We start from the raw sequence: 9,874 nt of genomic DNA, 5'->3' as shown, positions 1-9,874 counted from the left end.
GATCAGATCTCCATTATTTCGGGATCAGATCTCCATTATTTGGGGATCAGATCTCCATTATATCGGGATCAGATCTCCATTATATCGGGGACAGATCTCCATTATTTCGGGATCAAATCTTCATTATTTCGGGATCAGATCTCCATTATTTCTGGATCAGATCTCCATTATTTCGGGATCATGTCGGCTTCATTTCAATATAAAATAAACTGTCTGTATCATTTGGGGATCAGAAAACAACCTAGCGCTGAACTATTTGTATCCACTCAATATTTTGTTTGAGGCTTTTAAAATTTGTTTTTTTAGACGTGAGTTCCCGTGGTGAGGGAAGTATAGGAGATCATGTAATCAGGACAAATACTAACAATATTCACAGAACTAAGGAAACTATTCTTTAAACTAGATATTCCAGGGACCATAAGCATTACATTGATTCTTTTATTTTGTACTAGCTCCCGGCGTTGCCCGTGGAATTTAAAAAGCACTAGACAGTTCGAATTGAAAAAAAAAATATTTTAGCCTATTTTACTCTTAGGACACTCTTGGGTACCCTCAACCAATTTAGTCCAGCAGTGTGACCAGCTATAGCTAACAAATATATACATATATATAATATATGATCGAAGAGCTTTATTATTTAGATATTTGCACAAACTTGGGCCCTGAAATAGATACTATAATTGGTTGAGATGAGTTCAACGTGAATATTAGGCGAGTCTAGGGCCCATATATTATATGATATCCATGCAGTTGACTATATGGTCCAGGGCCCAAACTAAAAAACAAACAAAATTATGATAATGTGATAGATCTATTGATTTGCCTTGGCATAAAATATTTTGGTTGCCAAGTATGTCTGTATGTTTTGGAAATATATATGAATACAAATTATTTATAAATATCATAAACATGGCAGCAATACCCCCCCCCTCACTACATTTCTTGTTTTTAAATCATTACAACAATTTTAAATTTATAAAATTATAGAAATAGAATTAATAATAATGAATATCCAGTCAGTATTTTTCCAGTAATATAAAAAGAGCTTCATTAAAAGAAACTCTATTTTTCCTTTTAATGAAAATGTAAAATGTATGTCACATTGTCTATATAATGTTATTGTTATATATTATTTTTGAGAATATATATCCGAATTTAAGAGCTGTTGCATATAAAGAAAAGATAGAAACATTTGTATCAAATGTTTAAATCCTATATTCTATTCTAGCTTTAAGACCTATATATTGTATCTGTATCTGATAAGAGGAACACAGATGTGAATAACTATATCACTTCCCTGTAATATCTCTGTGCACTGTATTTCTTCCCTGTAATATCTCTGTGAATACCTGCATTACTTCCCTGTAATATCTCTGTGAATACCTGTATTCCTACCCTGTAATATCTCTGTGAATACCTGTATTCCTACCCTGTAATAACTCTGTTAATAGCAGTATTAATTTCCTGTAATATCTCTTTCAATAGCTGTATTACTTTCCTGTAATATCTCTGTGAATAGCTGTATTACTTTCCTGTAATATCTCTTTCAATAGCTGTATTACTTTCCTGTAATATCTCTTTCAATAGCTGTATTACTTCCCTGTAATATCTCTGTGAATACCTGTATTTCTTCCCTGTAATATCTCTGTGAATACCTGTATTTCTTCCCTGTAATATCTCTGTGAATACCTGTATTCCTACCCTGTAATAACTCTATGAATACCTGTATTCCTACCCTGTAATAACTCTATCAATACCTGTATTCCTACCCTGTAATAACTCTATCAATACCTGTATTCCTACCCTGTCATATCTCTGTGAATACCTGTATTCCTACCCTGTAATAACTCTATGAAAATCTGAATTCCTACCCTGTAATATCGCTATTAATATCTGTATTTCTACCCAGTAATAACTCTATGAATAATGAATATAGCTGTATTTATACTGGGAAATAACTTTATGAATACCTGTATTCCTACTTTGTAATGACTTATCAATATACCTGTATTCCTAATGTACAATAATTCTATGAATACTTGTATTTCTACTCTGCATTAACTCTATTAATGCCTGTTTTCCTACTCTACAATAACTCTATGAATATCTGTATTCCTACTTTACAATAACTCTATGAGTACCTGTATTCCTACTATGTAATAACTCTATGAAATTAGCTGTATTCTTACTCTACAATAACTCTACAAATATCTGTACTTCTGCTCTGCATTATCTCTATTAATATCTGTATCTACGAATACCTGTATTCCTACTCTACAATAACTTCATGAATACCTATATTCCTACCCTGTAATAACTCTATAAATACCTGTATTCCTACCCTGTAATAACTCTATAAATACCTGTATTCCTACCCTGTAGTTTTCCTCATGAGACACATCAAATACAGTTACTACAGTTATTACAACAATGTTGTCTTCTTTTTTTGTTTTCTGGTTATCACTGAACCGGAATTCTTTTCCAAAATGTTGTAATTCATGACCAAAATTACTTTGTCGTTGTAATTCTTCTCTAAAATTACTATGTAAACAGTTGTAAATGGTAACCAAAATTACAAAGTTAACAGTTGTAATTCGTAACAAAAATTGCTATGCTAAAAGGAGTGTTTGCGAACAATGAAAGGGGGTATACATAGGTTTTCGTGAAAAAAAAATTTGATGCGATCGCTACTTATCTGTTGCGCCTATAAGGAGAAAATGGTTAAACGCAACTCATACCAAACAACGTAGCGCCCTTACAAATACAGAAAGTTGCGATATTCAACGCATTCGTATTTAGTTGATATTTCATATTATGTTTTATTTGTTTTATATGCAATGCACTTAAAACGATGATTTTTTGTCCGCTAGGTGTCTCTCCCACATGCAACCACAAAAACATCGAGAGCAGAGACACCTAGCGGCAAACTAATCGTCGTTTAAATTGCATTATATATAAAACCAATAAAAATATTATGAAATATCAACTATATACGAATGCGTCGAATAAAATTCGATGATTATAGGTTGTAATATCTGAATGATTTGTTTGGAATAAAAATTAATTATTTACGATCCGAGTCGAATATTGCAACTTTCTGAATTTTATGGACCCTACGTTCTTCGGTATGAGTCGTGTTGAACCATTTTCTCCTTATTAACACAACAGATAGAAGTAAGATTAGTAGCGATCATCGTAGAATTCTTTTCGACGTAAGCCAATACCACATTTTTTTTTCGCGAACACTCCCTTTAACAGTTGTAATTTATGACCAAAATTAGTATGTTAACAGTTAAGTAATTCATTACCAAAATTAATGTTAATATAGTCATGAATAAAAATTACTATGTTAACAATTGGAATTCATGTCCAAAATTACAATGTTAACAGTTGTAATTAATGATTAAAATTACTATGTTAATAGTTGTAATTATTCTTCAAAATTACTTTGTGAGCATCTGTAACCCTACATAATCAATCTGTGAATAAATGTGACAATAATGTAAATATATGTATTTGTGTAATATGTACATAAATGTATATTGTATAACTCTTGTAAAAAATAAATGTTCTTAAGCAAAAATTAGCTACTAATTTGTAATTAATTAGGTTTCCTTCAATCAATGTTTACTTGACATACAATGCTTGCATAAGAAAACGACTTTTTAACCTTTTCATTATACACCCAAGATGGAAGAAAACGACCTTTTTGGTTGTAGATGAAAATTTTTAAACTTGTTTTTATTAAATGCTTTCTAGAATAGGTACAACAATTTCATTCGATCGGTAAAAAAATTGTACCTGCAGAAAACACAGTACTTTAATGCAAAAATCCAAGACCTCACAACCCTCGACGAACGTGCACATAATAAGTTTTATTTCGTCATTAAATATATTATTCTTCTATACATATATAGAAGTTTGGGTATGTTTGGATGTTTGTTTGTTTGTATACAATAAACGTCAAAAAAGGTGAACTGATCCGGCCCAAATTTTTTTGGGACCTCACATGACCCCATGGAAGGTTTATCAATGATCTAAATTTAAAAAATAGCCTCAAAAAAAACGATTTCCATAAAATTTTGAATTTTTTTAATCCGCAAAGTTTTTTTTATTTACGAGAGAAAAATTTCGCAATTGAATAGAAGATGGGAGCGCCCTGAAAGCCTTGTTCTAGATAATTATATATAAAGGAAGGAACTATAAGATGTGCTAATGCCCCCTCCCTCCCCTCTCTTCAAAATTAGCAACGTCAAAAATTGTTATTTAGACAAAAACTAAAAGTTCTGGCGTACAAGGCCAAATTAAATAAAAAATTTATTCAGTTCTTACCATATCAAAAGTATGAAAAAAAGCTATTTTATCCATATTTACATATTACAAATTCAAAACGTTTTTGTTCTTCTCATTAGCTTCTCATATAGCTAAAGAAAAGTTAAGATTGAAAACACTTAAAACTATAAGTAGTTTACTTTAGTTTAATGTGATCAACTCCAATATACCGCTCACTAATGTAATTATAATTGATTTAGTTTCTAGTAAGACCCTGGATCATCTTTTTAGAAAATATAATTCACTGTAGGAATTAGATTAGAGATTTGATCTATTTATTTTTTATTGACAAGATCAGAAGAAAAACTTGCAGGGTGGTTTTGTCGGTTTATTTAAAGGAACTTTATCAGCTGTTTAAGGCTGATTTGGCAACAAACAGATTTTCATACTTTTAACTGACTGATTTCGGAATATTTCTTAAAACTGCTATAAACCAAAAATCACAAACTCTGATTTTCTAATCCCTTTTTCTTTACGCAACCCAATGTCATAGACCTTAGATATTTCAAACTATGAATCCTACTAGATCAAATAATCTAAGTTTAAAATATCAAAGGTTTGCACCATAAGGTTGCAAAGATATAGGGATCAGAAAATTTGAGTTTCAAAGATTCCATTTATTTATTCCTTCTTTCCTTCGCATTGAATTGGAGTTGGTGTGCTTGTCACCAAAAATTAGAGAATTTAGTCAATCTTAATACCAGATAAAAAAGGATAAAATGAAAGGAATTTTAGGGTTACTGAATGCACGGTATCGGCCTAAAAAGTTCTATGAAATTTTTTTTCGGTAATAAAGTCCTAAATTTTGGCACTAAAAAGTTCTTGTAGAAAAAAGTCCTTGAAATAAAAACACTCTGGAAATAAAGTTCTGCCTTTAGCTCTAAGGACACCTATATCTCTAAGGGAACCTATATCTCTAAGAGCACCTATATTTCTACGAACACCTATATCTCTAAGGACACCTAGATCTCTAAGGGTACCTATATCTCTAAGGGTACCTATGGCTCTAAGAACACATATATCTCTAAGGGCACCTATACCTCTAAGGACACCTATATCTCTAAGAACACCTATATCTCTAAGGACACCTATATCTCTAAGGGCACCTATGGCTCTAGGAATACATATAGCTCTAACGGCACCTATAACTCTTAGGACACCTAAAGCTCTTAGAATATATATATAGCTCTAAGAACACATATATCTCTAAGGGCACCTATATCTCTAAGGGCACCTATATCTCTAAGGGCACCTATATCTCTAAGGGCACCTATATCTCTAAGGGTACCTATAGCTCTTAGAACATACATAGCTCTAAGAACACATATAGCTCTAATGACATCTATATTTCTAATGACACATAGCGGGGGATGCAGGGGGCTACCCCCCTTCATAGAAAATTATCTGAAGTTTGGTATAAAATCGAGTAATTTTAGCTTGAATGATTTATCTAATATGTCAACAACACTAGTAATTTAAGCTTGAACTTAATGTTTCAGTGGAAATTCAGTTTTCCCTGAATTTGATGCTTTGTATGGCACTTGGAAAACTTTCTTAATTTAGTTTTTAGTTCAAATTTTACAACATTGGAAAACAGAAAATGTTGCTAATCTTAATATTACTACTCACGTTCACTGATTTTGAACTGTCAGGACAAAATATTGAAACTGAGGCAATAAGTTTCTGCAAAATTTAGCTAATTGAATTTTATGATACACTAGGGAACATATTTACTACATTTTATGTATGTATATCTTCATATGCAAGAGAACAACAAACCAGTTTGATCAGAAAATCTTACCTCGGGACAGATATCTTTCAAAGAACATTTAATTTGGTTGGTCAGGGAACACCTACAGAAAAGAATTATTCAGACACAATACAAGCGGGGACAGGCAGCACATGACACCATTTTTTCGTCCGCACCACAAATGACGTCACAACTCACCATTATTTCTTTCAACCACACCTTTTTTCCTCCGAGCGTTGCTTCTGTGTTTTCAAATATGTTATCTTATGCATGTTAATACTTTTTTTCAAATTTAGGCAACGTCGTGTTTTTCAATATGGTTTAATTGAATTTCTAATACATTTTGTCTAAAAATAAAAACATATTTAAGCCCAACAAAGAAAGTAAATTGTTGTACCCACACCTATTTTTGGTCCAGACCACACCTATAATTTGTCCGAAAATAATGTTTTCTTATTTTACTCCTAAACTGCAACTTTTTGGAAATAGTGAGCGGGACTTTTAGGATCTAAAACTATAAATTGACATTTTTTTAGTAGGAAACGTAACAATTGGTTTAATTTGCTTGAGGGTTTCAAAAGACATTAATCTTTAAATAAAAAAACAGGAAAAAATAGTTTAAACCAGTTTAAACAACATGACGTAATATAATATAATAAGTAAACGTAAACAATGCCGGAGGAAAAAAGGTGTGTTTGAAAGAATTAATGGTGAGTTGTGACGTAATTTGTGGTTTAGAGGATGATAACAAATTTAGAAAACTTTGAATGCTAATATCTTAATTTATCTAAAAAAGGTGGGGGTGCAATTTTAGAAGAAAGAGCCGGGGTGTTTATGGGACTGTTGCGATCTATTTTTTATTATTTATTATTTCTTTTATAAGAGATTTTTTGTCCCCAGGACATGATCGGGTTGTTACGATCAAATCTCAAAATTTTTCCTATTGCGAAAGTTTGGTGTTGTCTGGGTTTATATTGATCTACCAGGGGTTGTAATCTGGCAGCACATTCATCCATTCACGCTTCATTCATTCTGAGAAGAGGGTTGACAAGATTTCAGCTGCATTAGGGCTTCTTAGGCCTCAGAATAATAGAGTGCAGGAATTCTTTTGATATACCTCTTCATAATCATTCAATTGGATCAATTCACTTAAAGCTTCTTTCTTGTTGAGTAGAAAGCACGCACCCTTTCGCTGCGAGAGTTGTTGACAGCCATCCCTCTGTCCTCCTAGGTCCGTCAGGTGGTCATAACTGCTTAACCAGATGTCGGCTTCAGATTATTTTGAAACCACAGGTTTGTGTGGAGTACGGGTATCGAACTGGACACCAATCCAGTTACTGGTTGTGGACAAGTGAGCTTAACTTCAGTGATCTAACGAGAACTGGTGTCACACACTCTCCACCCCACTAAGAACAGATTTAACCATATCCAACCTTTTTTAGCATAAGCATGAGCAAGCCTATTTTTGTATTTCAAACTTTCCATTATAAATACTAAAACCACTTTAGGATGATGGCCCTGATCAATTTTAATGATATTTCACTCAAGTTCCCAGTTCAGAACAGGTACCCTGGAAATATTTATCTTTAGTCAAAATGACCGAAGCTATAGTAGTCTATTTTATGCTTGAAATTTTCATTCAATGTTTCTGACATCAACTGTTCCTGACATAACATGCTCCTGCCACAAACTGTTCCCGACACAACATGTTCCGGACACAACATGTTATGGATATAACATGTTCTGGACACAACATGTTCCCAATACAACATGTTCCTGACATAACATATTCCTCACATGAACTGTTCCACACATGACTTGTTTCTGACACAAACTGTTCCTGACACATTAACTGTTCCTGACACAACATGTTTCTGACACAAAATGTTCCGGGCACAACATGTTCCTGACACAACATATTCCTGACATCAACTGTTCCAGACATGACATGTTCCTGACACAAACTGTTCCTGACAAAAACTGTTCTTGACAAAACATGTTTCTGACTCATCGTGTTCATGGCACATCATCTTCCTGACACGATATGTTTCTTATACAAACTGTTCCTGGCACAAACTGTTCCTGAGGCAAACTGATCCTGACGCAAACTGTTCCTGACACAAACTGTTCCTGAAACAAATTGTTTCTGACACAAACAGTTCCTGGCACAAATTTTTCCTGACACAAACTATTCCTGACACAAATCATTCCTGATATAAACTGTTCCTGACACAAACTGTTCCTGACAAAAACTGTTCCTGACACAAAATGTTCCTGACACAAACTGTTTTGACACAAATTGTTCCTGACACAAACTATTCCTGACACAAATTGTTCCTGATACAAACTGTTCCTGACACAAACTGTTCCAGACACAAACTGTTCCTGACACAAACTGTTCCTGCCACAAACTGTTACTGACACAAATTGTTCCTGATACAAACTGTTCCTGACAAACTGTTCCTGACACAAACTGTTCCTGACACAAACTGATCCTGACAAAAACTGTTCCGGACCCCAACATGATCCTGACACAAACTGAGCCTGGCACAAACTGTTCCGGACACAAACTGTTCCTGAAACAAACTGATCCTGACAAAAACTGTTCCGGACCCCAACATGTTCCTGACACAAACTGAGCCTGGCACAAACTGTTCCGGACACAAAATGTTCCTGAAACAAACTGATCCTGACAAAAACTGTTCCGGACCACAACATATTCCTGACACAAACTGTTCCGGACCCCAACATTTTCCTGACACAAACTGTTCCGGACCCCAACATGTTCCTGACACAAACTGTTCCTGGCACACACTGTTCTGGACACAAACTGTTTCTGACACAACATGTTTCTGGCACAAACTGTTCCTGACACAAACTGTTCCTGACAAAAACTGTTCCTGACAGAAACTGTTCCTGGCACAAACTGATCCTGACACAAACTGTTCCGGACCCCAACATGTTCCTGACACAAACTGTTCCTGGCACAAACTGTTCCGGACACAACATGTTCCTGACACAAACTGTTCCTGACACAACATGTTTCTCAGACAGTTTCAAACTTGTCTTTTGAAAATCTAAAAATCTCATTTAAATAATGTAATGCTGAACAATAAATGTAAATATTGAATTTCACTTTTTCTTTTCGAAAATTTAAAAGATAAAAATCTTAGGCAAATGATTTAAATAATACATAAACATATATATGTATATTCGTACATCTAGAATGTATCAATATAAAATCTGGAACTTTTTTGTCAAAATTAATAAGTGAAAATGTGAATTTCAGGCGAATAATGACTTCTTTCTATTTTTTTTCTGAGTAAGATGATTATGAAGAACAAACAAAAATAATTTAAATTTTTAAGTAGTTATGCTTAAAAGTACGTAAAAGAAAATGTATGGTTTCAGGAATTCAAATAAATATTTTTATTTGTCTCAAGTTTAGAGAAAAATAAATGTGAGAACTTGACATATTTCAAGATAACGTCAACAAGGATGCACTTGACTTAAAATCTATACAATAAAGCTCTTCACTCATATATATATATATATATATTCGCTATAGCTGGCCAAAAAACTGGACCAAATTGGCTGGAATTTTTAGAGAAATCTCATGGGTACCCTGAAGGTAACAGAGGACAAAATTTTTTTTTTTTTTTTATTCCATGGGCAATGCTGGCCACTTCTAAGAGTGCCGGGATAATTCAAGCAAAGGAACTGAACATTTGACTCAAAAGTCTAATTTTCTAATCTAATTCTTATAATTTTCCAACCTCATGCACAGACCTT

At 33.5% G+C, this 9,874-nt stretch overlaps 1 protein-coding gene across 1 annotated transcript in view; it reads left to right on the top strand.

The window, feature by feature from the left end:
* Positions 1–3,027, top strand: part of LOC111708547 (FMRFamide receptor) — a 22,247-nt gene extending 19,220 nt beyond the window's left edge. The window contains exon 13 of the mRNA XM_023481955.1: positions 307–3,027. Coding sequence (XP_023337723.1) covers positions 307–398 — 92 coding nt within the window. The 3' untranslated portion in view covers positions 399–3,027. The remainder of the gene's footprint in view (positions 1–306) is intronic.
* Positions 3,028–9,874: the final 6,847 nt, after the last annotated feature.

This window comes from Eurytemora carolleeae, unplaced genomic scaffold (genome assembly GCF_000591075.1).
Source record: "Eurytemora carolleeae unplaced genomic scaffold, Eaff_2.0 scaffold824, whole genome shotgun sequence".
NCBI classification, from domain to species: Eukaryota; Metazoa; Arthropoda; class Copepoda; order Calanoida; family Temoridae; genus Eurytemora; species Eurytemora carolleeae.
Note: the sequence above shows the minus strand (reverse complement) of the source record. Positions and strands in the feature narration are given on the sequence as shown.